The sequence below is a fragment of the Bufo gargarizans genome, chromosome 2 (assembly GCF_014858855.1).
Source record: "Bufo gargarizans isolate SCDJY-AF-19 chromosome 2, ASM1485885v1, whole genome shotgun sequence".
In the NCBI taxonomy this organism is placed as follows: domain Eukaryota; kingdom Metazoa; phylum Chordata; class Amphibia; order Anura; family Bufonidae; genus Bufo; species Bufo gargarizans.
This window is the reverse complement of record NC_058081.1, coordinates 355,523,709-355,546,947: the sequence shown is the minus strand read 5'-3', so window position 1 is coordinate 355,546,947 and position 23,239 is coordinate 355,523,709. Positions and strand designations below refer to the sequence as shown.

The 23,239-nt window shown below is 42.0% G+C and overlaps 1 protein-coding gene across 1 annotated transcript; it reads right to left on the bottom strand.

Moving 5' to 3' along the window:
- Positions 1–1,018: 1,018 nt before the first annotated feature.
- On the bottom strand, positions 1,019–22,636 carry IL17B (interleukin 17B). Its single transcript, XM_044277468.1, has 3 exons — positions 22,355–22,636; positions 15,570–15,898; positions 1,019–1,569 (listed from the first exon to the last, which is right to left on the bottom strand). The coding sequence occupies exons 1-3, from the start codon at positions 22,373–22,375 to the stop codon at positions 1,314–1,316; spliced, it is 606 nt and encodes a 201-aa protein (XP_044133403.1). The 5' UTR covers positions 22,376–22,636; the 3' UTR covers positions 1,019–1,313.
- Between the last annotated feature and the right edge of the window lie 603 nt (positions 22,637–23,239).

Genomic DNA, 23,239 nt, shown 5'->3' with positions numbered 1-23,239 from the left:
CTTAACAGTGACCTCCACAGTACCCTGCTCCCTTAACAGTGACCTCACAGTACCCTGCTCCCTTAACAGTGACCTCCACAGTACCCCGCTCCCTTAACAGTGACCTCACAGTACCCTGCTGACTTAACAGTGACCTTCACAGCTTCCCTTTTAATAGTGGCCCCTGCCCCTTAACAGTGACCTCCACAGCAGCTGTCCCTTTAATAGTGGCCCCTGCCCCCATAACAGTGACCTCCACAGTGCCCTGCCCCTTTAAGGCTAGGGCTACACGACAACATGTGTCGCACCAATGTCGCACAACAATTTTTATAATGATAGGCTATGGCAGGCATCCTCAAACTGCGGCCCTCCAGCTGTTGCAAAACTACAACTCCCAGCATGCCCGAACAGCCTACAGGTATCAGCCTACAGTAGGGCATTGTGGGAGTTGTAGTTTTACAACAGCTGGAGGGCCGCAGTTTGAGGATGCCTGGGCTATGGTGTCGTTCTGCGACTGCTACACGACACTCGCAAAAAATCCATCCAAGATGGATTTTTCTGTGACTGTCGCAGTTGCAGCATGTCGCAGTGCAACACCATAGACTATCATTATAAAATTGTTGTGCGACATCAATGTCGCAGTGTAGTTGTGCCCTATGTGTCGTGAGACATATTGTCAAGCAACACATGTCGTCGTGTAGCCCTAGCCTAAAGTTGACCTGCAGCAGTGAAGAAAAATGGCTGGGTTGTTATGGAAACCTGGAGTAAAACTGTGTGCATGTGGAGACTAAGGGCCTGCAAGCTTCTACTGGCTGATAAGGGTCATGTGACCGTGTGTATCGCAGTTGGGATATGAAGAGAAAGACTTGCAGGCTTCTATTGGCTAGTGCAGGTCATTTTTTGCAAATATCTCAGGAACGGTACATCCTAGAGAGATGAGAAACCTTCCCGGACACCTGATGTACCTGTGTGTCAAATTTGGGGAAGATCGGTTTAGTCGTTTGGTCGCGCATAAAGAACAGACAGACAGACGTTTGGACAGACAGAAAGTCATGTTTATATACGGTATATAAGAGATTTACCATTGATTGCTTTTTATTAGTAGATGCGTTGCCTTGAGTTATATTCCAGACAAGTATTGTTTGCAGTAATTTTTGTGTTTGTGGAGTATCATGAAATAAATAGAAAAGTTTACTTTTACACATAGCACAGAGAGAAAGGCACACAGTGCATATGTGTTCTGTCACTAAATGACTGACTTTTGACTCACATTGCTACTGTATTTCTATGTATACAGGAATGAAGATATGAGAGGATGGGAGGCAGCACTGTCTTCAGAAGATACAGGTACAGCCTACAGCTATGTTCTCCATGACAGCGGTGTATTCTTTGTGGCACTTCTTCCTTCTTCTTCCCCTCAGTCCTTCTAAGCTGTTCTCACAAAAACGCCTGCGTACGGGTATCTTGCTATAGATGGCAATGCTGGACATGCTCAGGTCCTCCCGCATGGTAAAAGGGTTGACACAGCCAGAGCACAAACATCGAGCTTCTGGTATGTCGACTGGGATACGGTTCTCATCATGGTTTATGCTGGAAGGAGACAAAGAAATATCTCATGAATACTGATCAAATCTAATCAAGATGACTATAAAGCTCTGACCACAATGTTTAAAGAGGACCTGTCACCTCTCCTGACATGTGTGTCTTCGTAAATCCTTGCATTCCACATGAAATTACAAATCTGGAGCATATTTTCTCATAACTATGCATTGCGCTATTCTTCAGTTTTTTTTCTCCTGAATATTTCTTTAATAAATTGACAACTGGGCGTTACAACTGGGCTCTTGACAAAGGGGCTTGTCTCTACACAGTCTAATGCTAGTAGCACTGATTGGACAGTGAAAGAGTTTCTAGGGACACACCCCTAACGGGTAACACCTAGCTGTCAATTTATTTATGAGTTTGAAGGAGGAATAACAGAGGAATGGTACAATGCAGGTTTCTAAGAAAAGATGTTCCATAGTGTATATTTTGATAATTTGATATTTTCTGACACAGCAATATCAATAACGTTTATTATCTGGTTTACTTATTTTTTTATGTAAAACTAGCAGAAGGACCCGGCTTCGCACTGGTATATTTCATCTATTTAATTTAATGTTTCTGTGTGTTGTTAAAAGATCGACAGTATCCCCCATAACTGTGACCTCTACAGCACCCCGCCCCTTTAACAGTGATCTCCACAGTCCCCCACCCCTTAACACTGACCCCCCCCCCCCCACAGTGCCCTGCCACTTAAAAATGGGACCTCCACAACGCCCTGCCCCTTTAATGCTAGTGCTACAAGGCGACATGACTTTTTGTCTCAACAATTTTTTATAATAATAGTCTATGGTGTTGCACTGCGACATGTGACATGCTGCGACTGCGACACCACAGTTGCAAAAAATCCATCCAAGATGGCTTTTTCTGCGACTGTCGCGTTGCAGTCGCAGCATGTCACATGTCGCAGTGCAACACCATAGACTATCATTATAAAAAAGTGTTGCGTGACATTGGTGCGACATCAATGTCGCCCCGACACATGTAGAAGTGTAGTTGTGCCTTATGTGTCGTGAGACTTATTGTCGTGCGACTTATTGTCAGCATGTAGCCCTAGCCTAAAGCTGACCTACAGCAGTGAAGAAAAATGACTGGGTTTTTATGGAAACCTGGAGTAAAACTGTGTGTATGTGGAGACTAAGGGCCTTCGAGCTTCTATTGGCTGATAAGGGACATGTGACTGTGTGTATGGCAGTTGGGATATGAAGATAAAGACTTGCAGGCTTGTATTGGCTAATGCAGGTCATTTTTTCGGGAATATCTCAGGAACGGTACGTCCTGGAGAGCTGAGACCCCCACAAGATTTCTTTCCAGGTAGCAAGGGATGTGTATACCAAGTTTTGTTGAAATCGATGGTTGCATTTTTGAGTGATTGCGGAACATACATACATACATATACGTGCTTCTTTGTATATATACACTGAACAAAAATATAAACGCAACACTTTCAGTTTTGCACCCATTTTGCATGAGCTGAACTCAAAGATCTGAAACATTTTCTACATACACAAAAGACCTGTTACTCTCAAATATTGTTCACAAATCTGTCTAAATCTGTGTTAGTGAGCACTTCTCCTTTGCCGAGACAATCCATCCCACCTCACAGGTGTGGCATATCAAGGTGCTGATTAGACAGCATGAATATTGCACAGGTGTGCCTTAGACTGCCCACAATAAAAGGTCACTCTGAAATGTGCAGTTTGATCACACAGCAGAATGCCACAGATGTCACAACGCTTGAGGAAGAGTGCAATTGGCATGCTGACTGCAGGAATGTCTACCAGAGCTGTTGCCTGTGCAATGAATGTTCATTTCTCTACCATAAGCCGTCTCCAAAGGCGTTTCAGAGAATTTGGCAGTACATCCAACCGGCCTCACAACCGCAGACCATGTGTAACCACACCAGCCCAGTACCTCCACATCCAGCATGTTCACCTCCATGATCATCTGAGACCAGCCACCCGGACAGCTGCAGCAACAATCGGTTTGCATAACCAAAGAATTTCTGCACAAACTGTCAGAAACCGTCTCAGGGAAGCTCGTCCTCATCGGGGTCTGGAGCTGACTGCAGTTCACCTCCATGATCATCTGAGACCAGCCTCCTGGACAGCTGCAGCAACAATCGGTTTGCATAACCAAAGAATTTCTGCACAAACTGTTAGAAACTGTCTCAGGGAAGCTCGTCGTCCTCATCGGGTCTGGAGCTGACTGCAATTCTTCATCGTAACCGATTTGAGTGGGCAAATGCTCACATTCGATGGCGTCTGGCACGTTGGAGAAGCAATCTGTTCACGGATAAGTCCCAATTTTCACTGTTCGTGACAGATGGCAGACAGCGTGTGTGGCGTCGTGTGGGTGAGCGGTTTGCTGACGTCAATGTTGTGGATCGAGTGGTCCATGGTGGCGGTGGGGTTATGGTATGGGCAGGCATATGTTATGGACAACGAACACAGGTGCATTATATTGATGGCATTTTGAATGCACAGAGATACCGTGACGAGATCCTGAGGCCCATTGTTGTGCCATTCATCCACGACCATCACCTCATGTTGCAGCATGATAATGCACAGCCCTATATTGCAAGGATCTGTACACAATTCCTGGAAGCAGAAAACATGCCAGTTCTTGCATGGCTAGCATACTCACCGGACATGTCACCCATTGAGCATGTTTGGGATGCTCTGGATCGGCATATACGACAGCGTGTTCCAGTTCCTGCCAATATTCTGCAACTTCACACAGGTAATTTGTGCATCTGCCGATCACCCTGTCACTGTGGTCTCTTCTTCTTTCATTTTTCCCCCTGATTCCTCACATTGGATTTCTGTTTTTTTTTTTGCCTTTACACCACATAGAAAGAATATAGACCTTCGAGGGCTACTATTTTCTGCCTTCCTCCTTCTCATACCCTGGCGCTCCACCAATTCTTTTTCTTCCTGAATTCTAATCAGCACCTTGATATGCCACACCTGTGAGGTGGGATAGATTATCTCGGCAACGGAGAAGTGCTCACTAACACAGATTTAGGCCTCCTGCACACGAACGTTGTGTGCATCCGTGGCCGTTGTGCCGTTTTCCGTTTTTTTTCACGGACCCATTGACTTTCAATGGGTCCGTGGAAAAATCGGAAAATGCACCGTTTGGCAGCCGCATCCGTGAGCCGTGTTTCCTGGCCGTGAAAAAAATATGACCTGTCCTATTTTTTTCACGGCCAACGGTTCACGGGCCCATTCAAGTCAATGGGTCCGTGAAAGAACACGGATGCACACAAGATTGGCATCCGTGTCCGTGATCCGTGGCCGTAGGTTAGTTTCATACAGACGGATCCGAAGATCCGTCTGCATAAAAGCTTTTTCAGAGCTGAGTTTTCACTTCGTGAAAACTCAGATCCGACAGTATATTCTAACACAGAAGCGTTCCCATGGTGATGGGACGCTTCTAGTTAGAATACACTACAAACTGTGTACAAGACTGCCCCCTGCTGCCTGGCAGCACCCGATCTCTTACAGGGGGATATGATAGTGCGGCACCTGAAGGGGTTAATTGTACTATCATATCCCCCTGTAAGAGATCAGGGCTGCCAGGCAGCAGGGGGCAGACCCCCCCCCCCTCCCCAGTTTGAATATCATTGTGCGCCCCCCCCCTCCCCTGTTGTTAACTCGTTGGTGGCCAGTGTGCGCACCTCCCTCCCTCTATTGTTTTAATACATTGGGGCCAGTGTGCGCGCGCCCCCAACCCCCCCCTCCCTCCCTCTATTGTTTTAATACATTGGGGCCAGTGTGCGCACCCCCCAACCCCCCCCCCCTCCCTCCCTCTATTGTAATAATAGCATTGGGGCCAGTGTGCGCACAACCCCCCCCCCCCCCCCCCCCCCCCGATCATCGGTGGCAGCGGAGTAGAAGATTTTCATACTTACCTGGCTGCTGGCTGCTGCGATGTCTGCGTCCGGCCGGGAGCTCCTCCTACTGGTAAGTGACAGCAATGCGCCGCACAGACCTGTCACTTACCAGTAGGAGGAGCTCCCGGCCGGACACAGAGATCGCAGCAGCCAGCAGCCAGGTAAGTATGAATCTTCTACTCCGCTGCCACCGATGATCGGGGGGGGGGGGCACACTGGCCCCAATGCTATTATTACAATAGAGGGAGGGAGGGGGGGGGGGGGGTTGGGGGGGCGCGCACACTGGCCCCAATGCTATTATTACAATAGAGGGAGGGAGGGGGGGGGTGGGGGGGCGCGCACACTGGCCCCAATGCTATTATTACAATAGAGGGAGGGAGGGGGGTGCGCACACTGGCCACCAACGAGTTAACAATAGGGGAGGGGGGGCCCACTGGCCACCAATGAGTTAAAAACAGGGGGGGGGGGTCTGCCCCCTGCTGCCTGGCAGCACCTGCCAGGCAGCAGGGGGCAGTCATGTACACAGTTTTTTTGTATATTCTAACCTGAAGCGTCTCCATCACCATGGGAACGCCTCTGTGTTAGAATATACTGTCGGAAATGAGTTTCACGATGTAGCTCATATCCGACAGTATATTCTAACATAGAGGCGTTCCCATGGTGATGGGGACGCTACAAGTTAAAATATACCATCGGATTGGAGAAAACTCCAATCCGATGGTATAACAGAACTCCAGACTTTACATTGAAAGTCAATGGGGACGGATCCGTTTGAAATGGCACCATATTGTGTCAACATCAAACGGATCCGTCCCCATTGACTTGCATTGTAATTCAGGACGGATCCGTTTGGCTCCGCACGGCCAGGCGGACACCAAAATGACTTTTTTTTCATGTCCGTGGATCCTCCAAAAATCAAGGAAGACCCACGGACGGAAAAACGGTCACGGATCACGGACCTACGGACCCCGTTTTTGCGGACCGTGTAAAAAAACGTTTGTGTGCAGGAGGCCTTAGACAGATTTGTGAACAATATTTGAGAGTAATGAGTCTTTTGTTTATGTAGAAAATGTTTTAGATCTTTGAGTTCGGCTCATGCAAAATGGGAGCAAAACCGAAAGTGTTGCGTTTATATTTTTGTTCAGTGTAGATGAGTAAAGGTAGTGATTATTATATCCTCTTATATTTAAAACTTTTTTTTTACTTTATACGCAGCCTTCCCTAGGGGACTTGAACATTGGGGTACATAGGGACTTGCTTATACCATAGCCTGCAATGATTTACTATTGCAGTCTTTTGGAAAATCTCTATGTTTCTTATTAAGCCCTGCCACTTATGGAGCTCAATAGGAACTTTGCTGTGGCAGTCCTGGGAGCCTTCACAAGGCTCAAGGCTACCATAGCAAGAGAATGACTTCCATGATCTTGTCACTGGGAAGCGTTCAGTTACTGAGAGCATCCTGCTCCCAGTAAATGACTCCTCCTAGATGCAATGGTCGCAATTGACTGCAGCATCTGAGGGATTACATTTATGTGGTTGGAGTTGCCTCCAATCACAAACACTGCAGTCATCTGATAGTTATGGCGCCCACCCAGCTCTTGAGCAGACACCATCTTTTTTCTCATAAATCTCTTTTTATTACTGAATAAACAAGAAATGCAAGTAGAGTCACGTACAAAATGAATCTCAGATAGTATGGTGGAGATATCACTTCTGAAAAATGCAGTTTTGCAAATCTGACGTGTCACTTTATGTGGTAATAACTTTGGAACGCTTTTACTTATCCAAGCCATTATGAGAATGTTTTCTCGTGAAACATTGTACTTTATGATATTTCATAATTTCATAAATTTGAGTCACTATATTTCACCTTTATTTATGAAAAAATCCAAAATTTTAAAAAAAAATCGCAATTTTAAACATTTCAATTTCTTTGCTTTTAACACAGAAAGTGATACCTCCTAAAATAATTATCACTTAACATTCCCCATATGTCTACTTTATGTTGGCATGATTTTGTAAATGTAATTTTTTTTTTTAGGACATTAGAAGGCTTAGAAATTTAGAAGCAATTCTTAAAATTTTTAAGAAAATTTCCAAAACCCACTTTTTAAGGACCAGTTAAGTTCTGAAGTCACTTTGTGGGGCTTACATAGTGGAAACCCCCCATAAATGACCCCATTGCAGAAACTACACCTCTCAAGTTACTCAAAACTGATTTTACAAACTTTAACCCTTTAGGTGTTCCACAAGAACTAAAGGAAAATGGAGAGAAAATTTCTAAATTTCACTTTTTTGGCAGACTCCATTTTCATCCATTTCTTTCTTTAACACATCAAGGGTTAACAGCCAAACAAAACTCAATATTTATTACCCTGATTCTGTGGTTTACAGAAACACCCCATATGTGGTCGTAAACTGATGTAAGGGCACACGGCAGGGCGCAGAAAAAAAAGGAGCGCCATAAGGTTTTTGGAAGGCAGATTTTGATGGACTGGTTTTTATGTCCCATTTGAAGCCCCCATGATGCACTCTTACAGTAGGAACTCCCAAAATTGTACCCCATTTTGGAAACTAGGGGATAAGGTGCCAGTTTTATTGGTACTATTTTGGGGTACATATGATTTTTAATTGCTCTATATTATGGTTTTTGTGAGGCAAGGTAACCAAAAAATGGCACCATTTTTATTTTTTACAAGATTCATCTGACAGGGTAGATCATGTGCTATTTTTATAGAGCAGGTTGTTACGGACGCAATGATATCAAATATGTTTACTTTCTTTGTTTCAGTTTTACATAATAAAGCATTTTTGAAAAAAATAATTATGTTTTCGTGTCTCCATTTTCTGAACGCCTTATGTTTTTTTATTTTTCTGCCGATCGTCTTATGCAGGGACTCGTTTTTTGCAGAAAGAGTGGACGTTTTTATTGGTATCATTTTATTTTCAAGGTGACCAAAAATTTTTTTTTGTTTTGAAACAGTTTTCATTTATTTCTTTTTACAGCGTTCACCTGAGGGGTTAGGTCATGTGATTTTTTTATAGAGCACATCGTTATGGACTTCGCAAAACCTAATATGTATACATTTTCTTATTTATTTAAGTTTTACACAATAATAGCTTTTTTGAAACAAAAAAATAAGATGTTTTAGTGTCTCCATAGTCTGAGAGCCATAGCTTTTTAAAAAAAAAATTATTTGACCAATCTTCTTAGGGCTCTTTCACACTTGTTGTCCGGATCCGTCGTGTACTCCATTCGCCGGAATTACAATCCGGATCCGGAAAAACGCAAGTGAACTGAAAGCATTTGAAGACGGATCAGTCTTCAAAATGCGTTCAGTGTTACTATGGAAGCCAGGACGCTATCAAAGTCCTGGTTGCCATAGTAGTAGTGGGGAGCGGGAGAGCAGTATACTTACCGCCTGTGCGGCTTCCGGGGCGCTCCAGAATGACGTCAGAGCGCCCCATGCGCATGGATGACGTGTCCATGCGATCACGTCATCCATGCGCGTGGGGCGCCCTGACGTTACTCTGAAGCGCCCCGGGAGCCGCACGGACGGTAAGTATACTACTCCCCCGCTCCCCACTACACTTTACCATGGCAAACAGGACTTTAGCGTCCCGGCAGCCATGGTAACCATTCAGAAAAAGCTAAACGTCGGATCCGGTGATGCGCCGAAACGACGTTTAGCTTAAGGCTGGATCCGGATTAATGCCTTTCAATGGGCATTAATTCTGGATCCGGCCTTGCGGCAAGTGTTCATGATTTTTGGCCGGAGCAAAAAGCTTGGTGTTGCAATTTTTGTGATGTAAGGTGACAAAAAGTGTTTTTTTTTTGGCACTGTTTTTATTTTTATTTTTTTATGGTGTTTACCTTAGGGGTTAGGTCATGTGATATTTTTATATAGCTGGTTGTTACGGACGCAGAGATTCCTAATATGTCTACTTTTTTACATTTGTTTCACTTTAACACAATAATAGCACGTGTCTCCACGTTCTAAGAGCTATAGTTTTATTTTTTAAAGCGATTTTCTTATGTAAGGGCTCATTTTATGCGGGATGAGGTAATGGTTTTATTGATACCATTTTGTGGGACATACGCCTTTTTGATCGCATGGTGTTGTTCTTTTTGTGATGTAAGGTGACAAAAATGTTTTTTTTTTTTTACACATTTTTTTTTTTTTTTCTTTATGGCGTTTATCGAACGGGGTGGATCATGTGTGATATATATATATATATATATATATATATATAGCCGGTTGTTACAGACGCGGTGATACCTGATATGTGTAGTTTGTTTATTTTTTTCATTTGTTAATCTCTTATAAATGAGTGGATATAGTAAAAGGCAACTTATTTTATTTTTAATTTACATTTTTACACCCTTTTTTTAAAATTCCCACTTGGATCTTGAAGATCCAGTGGGGCTGATGGCTGTACTACACTTTGCAATGCTCTTGCATTGCAAAGTATAGTACTATCAGATTTACACTGATAGATGGCAACACTGGCAACCATCGGGCCGCTGCCATCAAAGCGCGGCAGCCCTATGGTTGAAGGGAGCCCCCTCCGTCTGTTAACCCCTTGGATGCCGCTGAGAGCGGCATCTAAGGGGTTGCAGCAGAGTGTCAGCATACAGCTGACACTCGCTGCTGATGGTGGTGGCTCAGGAACAGAGCCACTGCCATCAGATGCAGCAGTGGCACCGCACAAGGAAAAACAGATGAGGGCTGGGGTGGGGACACAGATGGGCAGGGGACATGGATGGGGGCGGGCAGGCACAGTTGCCGACACATACACAGTGCACGGCCAGCAAAGCTGGAGGCAGGGCAGACAGAAGAGGGCACAGATCGGGGAAGGGGGTTCACAGATTGGGGGCATGGAGGATATGGTACCTGATTGCAGGCTCTGATCTGCAGAGTGCATATCAGAGCCTGAAATCGGCATTTTAACACTGCTGCGCACCGATTGGTTAGTGTGCATAGTTTGGTCCCTAGTTTGGTCGCCTCAGCGTTAATAGTCATAGGTTCAATTGCTTTAGAAAACGTAATACTTTTATCTCGTTACTTGTTTGTTATATATTTTCATTGTAACACATGTCATGACATTAATGATATGTTCACCATTCTGATTTACGTAAATGATATTGATTTACACTATCATTTTATTGTAATACAAATTTGTTCTTTGAACCTGAAAATTCGAATAAAAAAAGAATTTAAACAGAAAATGTATTGGGAGGGACTTATAGACAAATGAACAAAAAAAGACTAATAATTGCAATGATCTTAGGAAATATACTTTACCTATAGAGTGTACCTTTTGATAGCCTTGGTATCCTTGCATTAGAAAGGAATACAAAGCCTTCCAATGGGTTCCACAGTTTAAAGCGATAAGGCTAAGCTATGCTTATACATTGTAAAATATATATTATGATACATCTGAACCTTAACCACTGGTATCTCAGAAATAATGAGGTGGGAAGGGTGAGGCTTGGCTAGGAACCTCGTGTTCATGAATTTGGGCTATTTAGTTACATCCTATACCTTATCAGTTTCACAAACCTGTAAGCAAACTATTTTTCAGTTTCATCCAGGGGCAGACTGGACACTGCTAAAGCCCAGGAGGCCACTTGAGCCCTTCTCATGGCCACCAGTCAGGTAAGCAATGATCTGATGCTCCCCTCCTGGCTCTTGAATTGTACTGTATTGCCACCCTGAGTCAACTGGAGTAGGAGGACAGCAATGGCAGCTGGTGTTGGCCACCACAGAGTGGCATTTTTGTGGAGGTGTTTTGTGCTGCTGGGGCCCTGTGGTATTTGAAACTACGCAGATGGTGTAATGTGCCGCAATTTTTGCTGGCCCCTCCTAATTGTTTTGGCCCTGCCCTCAGGTCAATTTGGACCCAACTACATGATGGGGCCACTTAAAGTGCGCAGTCCGTCCATGGTTTTTTCTTACAGCCATGGCCCCCAATATGAACGCTCAGGACCTAAGCCTTCAGCAGGTACAGAACATTTCTAGTATTCTTTTATTTTAGCATATGAAGTACCCCTTAATTAATATACTAAGACTTCCTGATGTAATGTATTCACCTTCCTAGCTGGTAGATAACAACACTGAACTATTAGACTAATATTTGTGTCTCCTAAAATATGTCATCTGCATGAAGTAGGTCTTTCTATACTTGTGTTTCTTGCTTACTTCACAAGTTAATGACCAATTAGCAAATAAAGTCGGTGAGACAGCACTCAAAGTAGACAAACCTTTTTCTAAAAGGCTTTATCTCATTCTTGTTATGGGTGAAGCTGAGGTTTTCCAAGCACTTCAATTAGTAACTGACCCAGCTACTTGAAAAATGAATGTGAGCAGAGTCCTGACATGTTCTCTGCCGCCTGGCAGAAGATAAAGGGCATGCAGAATAGAGGAAAAGTGTGTGTGAAACTTGGAGAGAGAAGAAAGTGACTAAAATAACCTAAGGTGCTGAAAAGCATCTTAGAGGGATTTCAGATTGCTGGGTTGATAAGAAAAATGATTATTGGCAGCACAAGGTTAACTTTTATAAGTATCACCCTAAAATGAATGGTAACGGACTAGTATGGCAAGGGTTCTCTATAATACAGTGTATGTACTGGGGAGGGGGGTTATTATAGACTGGCATTTTATGATGCCTGAAGTCAATAGGGTCTGCAACAAAAAAAAGCGGACAGCACACAGACTACATCTGTATGTTTGCGGACTGCAAATCGGTCACGGTCATGTGCATGAGCCCTCTGTATTGTGCCATTCCTGTTTGTTCTTTCTACAAAAATTTCTAAATAAATTGACAGCTAGATGTTACCATTCCTCTTGTCAAAAGGGTGTGTCCCTGTGCAGTCTGACACGGGTATTGGACAGTGTAAGTATATGTAGGCTCAACCCCAACTGGTAACACTGAGCTGTCAATTTACTAATACATTTATAGGAAGGAAACAGGGAAACGGCACAACAGAGTACTAAGAAAAGACACTCCAGAATTGTTATTTCATAGGGAATACAATTACAGACATGTCAGGGCGTACGACAAGGTTTCTTTAAACTGGTATTTTCAGTAACAAATATGAATACCCATCTATAGGGTTAACTGTTAGATTGGTGGGGTCTTAGGCATCCATAGGGTCTTAGGCATCGGGGCTTGCCTCCTACGGAAGCCTGTGAGATCCAGCCCTTAGGCTGGGTCTCACAGGCAGGCTGTCAGCATAAAAGCTGACAGCCAATGCATTACAATACAGGATGACATATTAGGTATCGCCGTGTCCATAATAACAAGGTCTATTAAAATATCACATGACCTAACCCATCAGGTAAACAACATAAATAAACTAAAAACGGTGTAAAAAAAGCCATTTTTTGTCACCTTACATCACAAAAAGTGTAAAATCCAAGCGATCAAAAATGTATACGCACCCAAAATAGTACCCATTAAACCATCATCTCATCCCGCAAAAAATTAGACCCTACCTAAGACAATCGTCCAAAAAATAAAAAAATATGGTTCTCAGAATAAGGAGACATTAAAACATGATTTTATTTGTTTCAAAAATGCTGTTATTGTGTAAAACTTAAATAAATAAAAAAGGCATTTTTTGTCACCTTACATCACAAAAAGTATAATACCAAGCGATCAAAAAGTCATATGCACCCTAAAATAGTACCAATCAAACCGTCATCTCATACAAAAAAAATATGAACCCCTACATAAGACAGTCGCCTCAATTTTTATTTTTTTTTAAACTATGGCTTTCAGAATATGGAGACACTAAAAAATCATTTTTGCAAAAATGCTTTATTATGTAAAACTGAAACAACCAAAAGTTTACGACCACGTAAGCTACAGAATCATGGTAATAAATATTTATTTTGTTTGGCTGTTAACCCTTGCTTTGCTAGCGTAAAAAAATGGATTAAAATGCAAAATCTGCCCAAAAAGTGAAATTCTGCAATTTCATCTACATTTTCCTTTAATTCTTGTGAAACACCTAAAGGGTTAACAAAGTTTGTAAAATCAGTTTTAAAATACCTTGAGGGTGTAGTTTCTAAAATGGGGCCATTTATGGCTGGTTTCTATTATATAAGCCCCACAAAGTGACTTCAGACCTGAACTGGTCCTTAACCCTTTCATGACCGGGCCCAAAAAGGCCTGAATGTCCAAGCAACTTTTTGTGATTTTGTGCACCTGGTAGTTTAGTGGCCGTAGCTTTTTTTTATTTGTTTGACTACAAAAATAATTGTATTTTTTTATTTTTTGGGTTTTATTTGGATGAAAACTGATAATTATTTTTAAAAAGTATTTTTTTATTATAGCTTTGTATTTCTTAAAGATTAAAACGGACACAAAAATTAATTATTGCAATGGGTTACTTATTTTGTGACAATCGTTTTCATATATAGATTTGAGAGAAGAGGGCGACTATGGTGACGGTTTCTGTTAGCGACAGCATTTTAAATATTTTTTTTAACATTTTTTGTATTTGTACTTTTTCTAATTTGGGCACATAATCATTAAAAGACCTCTGCAGGACACCGACTTTTTTTTTTTTTTTTACAATTTTTTTTTGGGGAACTTTTTTTTTTTTCACTGTTTCCACTGTAACTGGGGCGTCCACAGGAGCCCCAGTTACAGAGGAAAACAGCCCCCTGTGGGGGCATGACACACAGGCAGAGCTGATCAGGGTCTCCTTAGACCCTGCAGCTCTGCTCCTGCCCCTGCTCCAGACAACCCCAGCGCTCACGGGACTGCTGGGACTAACAGAGGAAGCTGCTCAGCCGCTTCCTGTTTCCTCTCCCCTGCGCTCTTGCAGTGCTGTCCTCCTGCCGCCACCGGAGAAGACAGAAGCAGTAATAAACCTGTCCTCTACTCAGGGTCCCTGCTGCGTCTGTCAGCCGGAACCCGAACTACTAAAATTGCAGGAGCTTTAATGCTGCCTTATCCTTCTCCTCTCTACTTGTCAGGGATTATGATCCTGTACAGATAAGAACGTTAGCTGAATCTCTGGGGAATTTAGTTCATGAGGCGACATGAAGTACAGAGAGGATGGACAGGACAGGCTGTGGTAATGGAGACAGTAAACAAGTGCTGCTGATCATTAGCCACACCTCACCCTCCTCCCATTCCCATCATCTACATTCCCACAGAGATTCCTGACAAGCAGAGCACAAAGGAGGATGAGGCAGCCCTTTGGCTCAGTATTGTGAAGTAACTTGTCCTCCTGTGTGATTAGGACAGGTTTTGTGTGTACTGATAGGACAGCGGCCATTTTATTTCTTTTAATGATTGCTCACTAGAAAAAAACAAGCCATTCTAAGTAATGAAAGGTATTTGTGAATATATTAATTATAAAATAATATTTAAGTATTTACATTTTTTCATTCCTGGAGAACCCCTTTAAGGTGAAAAATGGCAGTGTCCTGAAGGGGTTAATAAATGTTTTGCATGGTCTTTCTTATTAATGCAGGTTATACAGCTTGGTCTTGTATTAGGGGCATATGAGGGCGTTCATGTCATGAAAGGTTATTAAAGGGTACCTAAACTTTCATATAACTTAAGGTGCCATGTTTGTATACATGAGTGATAAAACTTTATCTGACCATTATACTGTATGACTTGTATCTGGCATTTCTTAGCAGAGTAGTATAGATCTGAGTAGCACACATTTACTATTATCTGCTGAATCATTCCTGTGTTGTATCTGTTTTCTTGTTTCTCTTTGCACTTCCACCCACCTCATTCTATTATCTCCACCTACTTCTATGGAATAAAGCAATCTGATTCTTCAGTGAGCAGGCAGCCTGTATTGGTTTTAACAAGATGAGTTTCCCACAAATTTCAGAGTGAGTGTTAGGTAAAAAAGGCAGGCTCGAAAGAAAACCGCTGATAACTGGAGAACAAGGCATTTTTCTATGATAAGCTATATCATAAAGTTTCTTAGATTTGCCTGTACTATTAATTTGCTAAATTGTAGGAAACAGCAGTGACCATGTAAGGATACATTATTTTTATAGACTTCATTATAGCAAATATAACATGTTACTTAGTCGTGAGAAAACATTACCTATAAGTCCAGGGTGATAGGCTTCTTCGGTTAGAAAGCCAAAGCCTCAGGTTCACTTCACATTTTCCACCAGAAGGTTCTGAGCCATTTCGCAGCTGGTTCACCATCTCCATTAAACTTTGTTCATATTCCTCCACTAAACTATAAATTTGTGAAGGAGCAAAAGAATTTACACCCAGCACGGGGTCTGGAGATGTTTTCCCGTGGCCTTTGTCCTTATTGGAACTCTCCTTTCCTTTGGCATGACCCTTTTTCCTGTTTTTAGAAGGCTTCAATGTGTCTGAGCTGAGGACATGGACGAGGAGGAGTGAACTGGCATACAAAATTAGCTGTGAGGGTAGATAAAGTTTCATCAGTAAACCATGTTCTATACATACCATATTCAAGGATGAGCATATTTCACTTTACATCTAAATAGAATTGTTCCTGAGTATAGATGAAAGATAATAACCAGGCTGTGTGACCAAAGTACTTGCTCTCACTTTTTGAAGAACAGTCCCTCTTTTTGACTTAAATCCATCTGTCCCTCTTTCTTCCTTAAAGGACATCTATCAGCAGATTTGTACCTATAAAAATGGCTGAGCTGTTCCATGTGCACTTGGCAGCTGAAGACATCTGTGTTAGTCCCATGTTCATATGTGCCCACATTGCTGAGAAAAATGGGGGCATTACCATTATACCTAGAGGCCCTGCTCTCTCTGCAACTGCCATGCCCTCTCCACTTTGATTGACAGTGCCAGGTAGTGAAAACGTCATCACATCAAAGTGAAGAGCGTGCAACAGTTGGAGAGAGAACAGAGCCTTTAGGTGTAACAGCAACGCCCCTATTGCTCCTAGAGGCTCATTTGCATATACTAAAACATCATTTTTCTCAGCAGTGCAGCCACATATGAACAAGTACACATGCAACAGGTCAGCCTGTTTTATAGGTGCAAATCTTTTGACAGATGCCCTTTAAATGTCCCTCTTTTTGACTGGGAAACAAAAGTGCGGCCTCGTCTGAGAGAGCGATCTTTACTCGCCGCAGGAGTGGAGGATGCATGGGAGGAGGGTCCTGTTCAAAAGTTTGTTGTGGGGCCCAGTCATTTCTAGTTATGCCACTGTTCTTTCCTGTATGTTAGACCTCAGTTTATATATTTTTTCATTATTTGGTGCAATTTTGATCTTAAAATATATATAATCAGATGATTTTTGTGCTGATATTGAAAGGAATATCACAGCACAAGGAAAAATATAGTGTCACGGACGGTGTACAGGAAACAAGACAAAGCAACATGATATATATGACTCACTGGATCCAAAGCTAAGGAACCAAAAGGGAGACCCCTGCACAAGACCTGGCACTTTCCCTGGCTGCTCAGCCTATGCAAAGATCCCAAAGGTGGATGGTTGCATATCCACGTACCTCGACTATATAACCCCTGAACACCCTACAATAGTGAGGGGACACGACCACCGGCTCCCTACACCAGACACGGAGGGAGTCAGGGTCACCTGGGATCCAGCAAACAGAAAATAACAGATAAATGTACAGCACTTACTTTGTAGCAGACTGGGAAACAGGATCAGCATGCACACACACTCCAGGAAGAAGTATAAGCCGCCCAGTAATGCATTATGGGGCGGAATTTAAAGGGATGCAATCAGTCCAACTACATGACAGCTGAGAGAGGCTAACGAGATGAGGAACTGAACACTACAACAAAGAAAACTCAAGGAGGAGGTTCTGAAAGGCTTCTGTCAGAGCTTCTCAGCTGTCTGGTTGTGACATATAGTCCCAGGTGCTGTAAACGAATAACAGAACTTATACTCACCTCATCGATCCCTTGCTGTGACAGTTTTGACAATGCCTGGTCCCTGTTGCACCCCACCTCCTGCTCCTAGTTAAGGGAATACTCCTTTAAATGTGACCACATTCACTATCCTTGCGATAGTTAATTTGCGATTTAGCATTGTGACATGGTGTTTAAAGACATCATGTAGACCCAGCCTTAACCCCTTAAAGACCGTTTTTCATTTTTGCGTTTCCATTTTTCGTCCCAGTCATCACGGAGTCATAAGTTGTTGTTTTTTCTATTCACATAGCCGTAAGGGAGGTTGTTCTTTGCGGGACAAGTTATATTCTCTAAGGCAAATATAACTACAATATGCACTGGTCAGATTTATTTTTGCTTATACTGTAGTTCCATAGAAGTACAGTCTAGGCTCCATTACCGGTTATCCTATGGAGGCCTGTCAATTGCAGGCCTCTATAAAAACTGCAGCTCAGATACGCTGGGTCTCTTCACTAGAACAAAGGAACTGCTCCTACGTGCGCTGATCAGAGGAGCCGATCCTAACCTGGAAGCAAGCGCTTTTCACCATTTAGATATGGTCACGCTTCACCATGGCATTTAAAAGGTTAAATGCCTGCAATCAGCATCATTGCTGGTCACAGACATTAACCACAGTCCTCTGCTGTTTATAGGGGATAACTATTAGATTCGTGGGGGTCCTACCCCTGGGATCCCCTAGATACGGGATAACATAATGTATCCGGAATATCCCTTTAAGGTACAACATTCTGTTTCAATATTTCTCTCTATAGGCTTAATCAGAGCTTATTTTTTTTATATAGAGCCCCAAATCCTTGCATAGACATAGACATAATAACAGTCTATCTGTTTGCAGCCAACAGTAGGGGGAGCTGAGCAGCTCACTGCATATCATTTGTACATTAAGGGGTACATTTATTAAGACCAGCGTTTTAGACACTGGTCTCAATAAGCCCTTTACCTGGCATTTGGGTCCGCCAGAGTTATGAAGCGGCAACAGCCTCTACATAACTTCGGTGTATCTACTGCTGCCTCTAAATGTAACACAGCTTCCTAGCTGTCTTACATTTAGACTGTTTTCTACACCTCAAACTGGCGTGAGTGGGGAGAAGTTGCAGATTGCGGTGCAAAGGACCCCTAATTTAGGCATATTTCTGTTTTAATAAATGACCATCTAAACCCCTAGTGGCAGCTGCGGACAGTCCGAGTTTTTAGAATTAAACTCTATGAATGGGACTTGGAGCTCTGTATTAAAAAAAACCTGAGCTCTAACCTCTATAATGATTTATCAGGAAATTAATTAGCACAGGAGTTTAAAGAAATACTATTTAAAAATAGAAAAAAATAAAATAGATTTTGAGGTTGGACATTTGCTTTAAAGGAGTTAACTGATCAGAAACAATCCCTTTCAAAAAGTTGATCAACCTGTGTCTGTCACTTGGCCCCCGCAGTGACCCACCTTAGAGATTGACAGAGCATACCTCTCTGGGTATTTCCTGCAGCGACTAGTCGGGACCTGTTGAGCATCAGGACAGCAGTGATAAGGGATTGTTAAGAGTATATGTGGCTCCTTTTACTTTTCTTTTTGTCCCGCTATGAGGCCTTACCCAATTATTCTTAGCTCCTGGACACCCTTACTAGAGATGAATCTAAGAGTAGTTACACAGGTCGTTTTTATGATCCATTCTAGTTGCCCAGTGCTGCAAATGGGTTGTGTTGTATGAACGACCACTCATTAAGAACCAGAATTGAATATAACACATGAGCCATTCATCGATAGGCAGTTTCTTAAAATATATATTATATGTACATATAGTTTTTTGTAAAATAAATTTCAATTGTGAAAGTTTTTAAACCGCTTTAAACCATTGTGCATTTGCTAATGTAATGTGAAGAAATTGTGAATTACATTATAAGCACTTCTTATAGACCGTTTTTGGAGCTGACAAGGGAATAAAAGTCCAGTTTTTATTTCTTTCCTGCACTCAGGTCTTAATGAAAATCAATGGGCAGGAAAAGGAGAGACTAGCAGACCTGAGTAACTATAAACTAGTAAGTGACATGTTCCTATAAACATCCTCCAGATATGAATAGCTAGAAAACACAAAACACACAATACTTCTTAGTCTCGTCAGAGGCGCTGCTCTCTGAGCACTTCCACTGCATTATACACTTCTACCATTACCCAGTCTATTATGCCACTTGTTGAATAGTACCTGAGGTAACTAAAAAGTGGTCATGATAGAGTTCAGCTAATCTAACACAAAATGTACCATCCAAGATTATGTATCCTAGGAATGGTATGGTAGATTTTTCAAAGATGCATTTCTCGAGTTTGGCATGAAGTCGATTCTCTCTCAACTACTGTAGAACAAACCGTACATGCTTCCGGTGAGTGGTCAAATCTGTAGAATAGATCAGTATATCGTCCAGGTACACTATCACACAGACATAGAGCAGGTCCCGGAAGATATTGTTTAATAACTCCTGGAATACTGCGGGAGCATTGCACAGACCTAAGGGGATGATTAAATACTCGTAGTGTCCATCACGAGTGTTGAAAGCAGTCTTCCACTCATTGCCCTTTCTAATGTGGATAAGGTTGTATGCGCCGCGCAGGTCGAATTTTGTGAAGACTTTAGCTCCCCGGTTCCTGTCAAAGAGTTCGGAGATTAGCGGAAGAGGGTATCGATTCTTGACTGTGACCTTATTCAGACCTCGATAGTCGATACAGGGCCATAGGGATCCATCTTTTTTGCAGAAAGAAGAACTTGGCACCCGCTGGTGAAGAAGATTTCCAGATAAACCCCCTCTCGAGATTCTCCTTGATGTAATCAGACATCGCATGGGTCTCAGGAAGTGAGAGTAGGTAGACTCGACCACGAGGTGGAGTGGCACTAGAAGGTCAATCGGACAATCATAAGGACGATGAAGAGGCAGGGTCTTGGCCTCTTTCTTACTGAAAACATCTGCAAAACTGGCATACTGCTGCAGAAGTCCAGGCAGATCTACAGGTACAGTAGACGAGGAAGCAGGTCGGACCTCTGATAAGCAGATGGGCTGCCAGTATGATCCCCAATGTAGAATCTGACCGGAGTGCCAATCCAGAACTGGAGTGTACTGACCCAGCCAGGGAAGACCAAGGATAACCGGATGCACAGATGCTGGCAGCACATAGAAGGAGATCTATTACATGCCATTGAAAAACTTTTCAGATCCAGATGCTGGTTTGAAAATTAGAATATTTTTTCATAAGATAATCCTCTTATTTGTCTTGAAATGGCCTAGTGAAAGCTCAGTACTATTGAGAATTTGTTGCATGGCTTGAAGATGGCTGCCCACCAACACAACCCATCTAACTTAAAGGAGTTGAAGCAGTTTTACCTAGTATAATGGGCAAAAATCCTAGTGTCCAGATGTGCTAAGCTTATGGAGGCATACCCCAGTAAAAGCAAACACAATGTAACAGCACTTTGCAAATATAGAATATATAACAAACGCTAAATTTGGTGTATCAAATGAATATGAGTTATTTAGCAAATATAGTTTAATCCAAACCATTTGTGCCCATCCACCACAGCAAGGTGACCTCTTTTGGACAGGAACCTACTCCTATATGATATCTCTCCACTTTCAAGGGTTAAATAAATGCGTATTAAAGTTCAAATTTTTTTTGTCTTAATTATTGTTTGTGTCAAATTAAAAATATTTTGCACCTTCATGCTGTATAAATCAAATGGTACAACACCCTCCCTGCCCACCCCACACACACAAAACAAAGCAAAAAAAAAACAACAACAATGTTGTAATGCAACAAAAGAGGAAAAATACAAAGGGTTAAATACTTTCATAAAGCATTAATGGTCTGCACACTAATATAGTCTGGGGCCTACTGCAACAACAGGATATTTATTATAGGCTACAATCAGATGTATTCTATTTATTTAAATGCTGCAACTAAAAGTGTTGTACATATTACATGTTACATCCCAATGTATTATAGAAATTACAGGCAATTGCTAGCAGTATAACAGGTACTAGAGGCTGCAATCAAGGCTCCAATTTGAATATATTTTATGTTACAAATTACAATGTGATGTATTATAGGCTGCATTTGCTTGTATAATATGTATTCCCTACTACAATGATATTTTATAGATGTTACTGCCTAAAAGCAAATATACTCTGTGTATTACAGGCTACAGTCATGTGTACATGGAGATGTATAGATTGCTACAATTAGCTATATCATATGTGCTACAGGCTATTATGTTGTATAGGTTCAACAAGTGTATGTATGTATCATAGGTTACATCATGTATGTATGTACAGCCTACTGTCAGATTGTATGTATTAATGGGTTGTGATCGTATGTATGTACAGCCTTCTGTCAGATGTATGTATTACAGGTTACAGTCAGATCTATGTATTACAGGTTACAGTCAGGTGTATGTATTACAGGTTACAATCAGATCTATGTATGTACAGCCTACTGTCAGATGTATGTATATACAGCCTACTGTCAGATGTATGTATATACAGACTGTATTGTGTACTACAAGATAAATTTGGTATTACAAGTTACACATTTTAGGTAGCCATCTGTAAAGATGAGAAATATAAGATATTTTCCATTAAGGAAAATTATGGTAAAAAGATTATACTAAAAATAATACATAAAACAACTAGAGCACTCCTAACATATAAAACATCCATAAAGTGCTCGCCATCTGTTTATACCCAAGATTAACATGTACCTATAATCACTGACATGCCAAATTACCTATTGATTAACAGAACATTGTATATGAACAAACAAAAGCACATGAGCAAAGCTTATGCCCGTTGACCACCCATAGCATAGAAACAAAGCTTATACCCTCTGAGTAACCATATTGTATCAACACATGTTATGCCCAGGCTGTCTGATCAATAGTACAGATATCTATGTTGGTCTTTTGGAGAACTTACCAGTCTATTTGAGCCAAGCATTGTGTGGCAAGAAGTAGCAAATGCAGCTGCAGCCTTAACAAACCTCAGGGACTATCCCCAGTGTCAATGGGGCACAGGCTGCACCTACTCTGAGTGACTCCAGTGGGGCTGGGCCCAATCCAGTGTACAGTTAGCTTTCTAAAGGTGCTGAGTACAATGTGAACAAAGGCCCAGCTTGTGCTTCTGTTCTGCGCCTCTTGTTTTGTGTCCCTGACTCCACATCCAGGGACTGTGTTTGCAGACTGGGAACACGGTGCACAGCGGCTCTGTTCTCACACTCGACACACAGACCTGGCTGATATGTGCTGTTTGTTTGCTTGTTCCAAACTCCGTTTGGAATGGAATCCCCAATTTAATAGTTCAATGGAGAATTGTGAAAATGTAATATTGCCAGCTGCAGAAAAGGGCAGAGTATCCCTTTTCACGCTCTGTACGACTGTGGCTAATTTAGGAATAGGCATGAACTTAATGGTTGGCCTGTAAATGTTCTATGTGACAATGTAGTGCTGTGTATGCTCATTATTGGCAAGGGGTTTACAGCGAGTTTATCAGTCAGTAGTTGATATTATCATGGCTCGTACCTTACAGTGGGTTAGTTTTGCACATTTTTATCAAAATTTCCACCTAGAATTGAAAAATATATAAACATCACTGATCGATCCGCTTGTCTACTCTTGGATAGCTATTCAGCATTGGCTGATTTATATTTTATACTTGAGGCTAAAGATCATGGTGCCCTTTTGTCAAAAAGACCCTAAGTAATGTGTAAATAGATATTAAAAATGTTGTGACCAAATAAGTGACACAGAATTTGTGCCAGAAGTCCTGTGAACCAGGAGGTGCTGGATAAACGGGATCATAGGG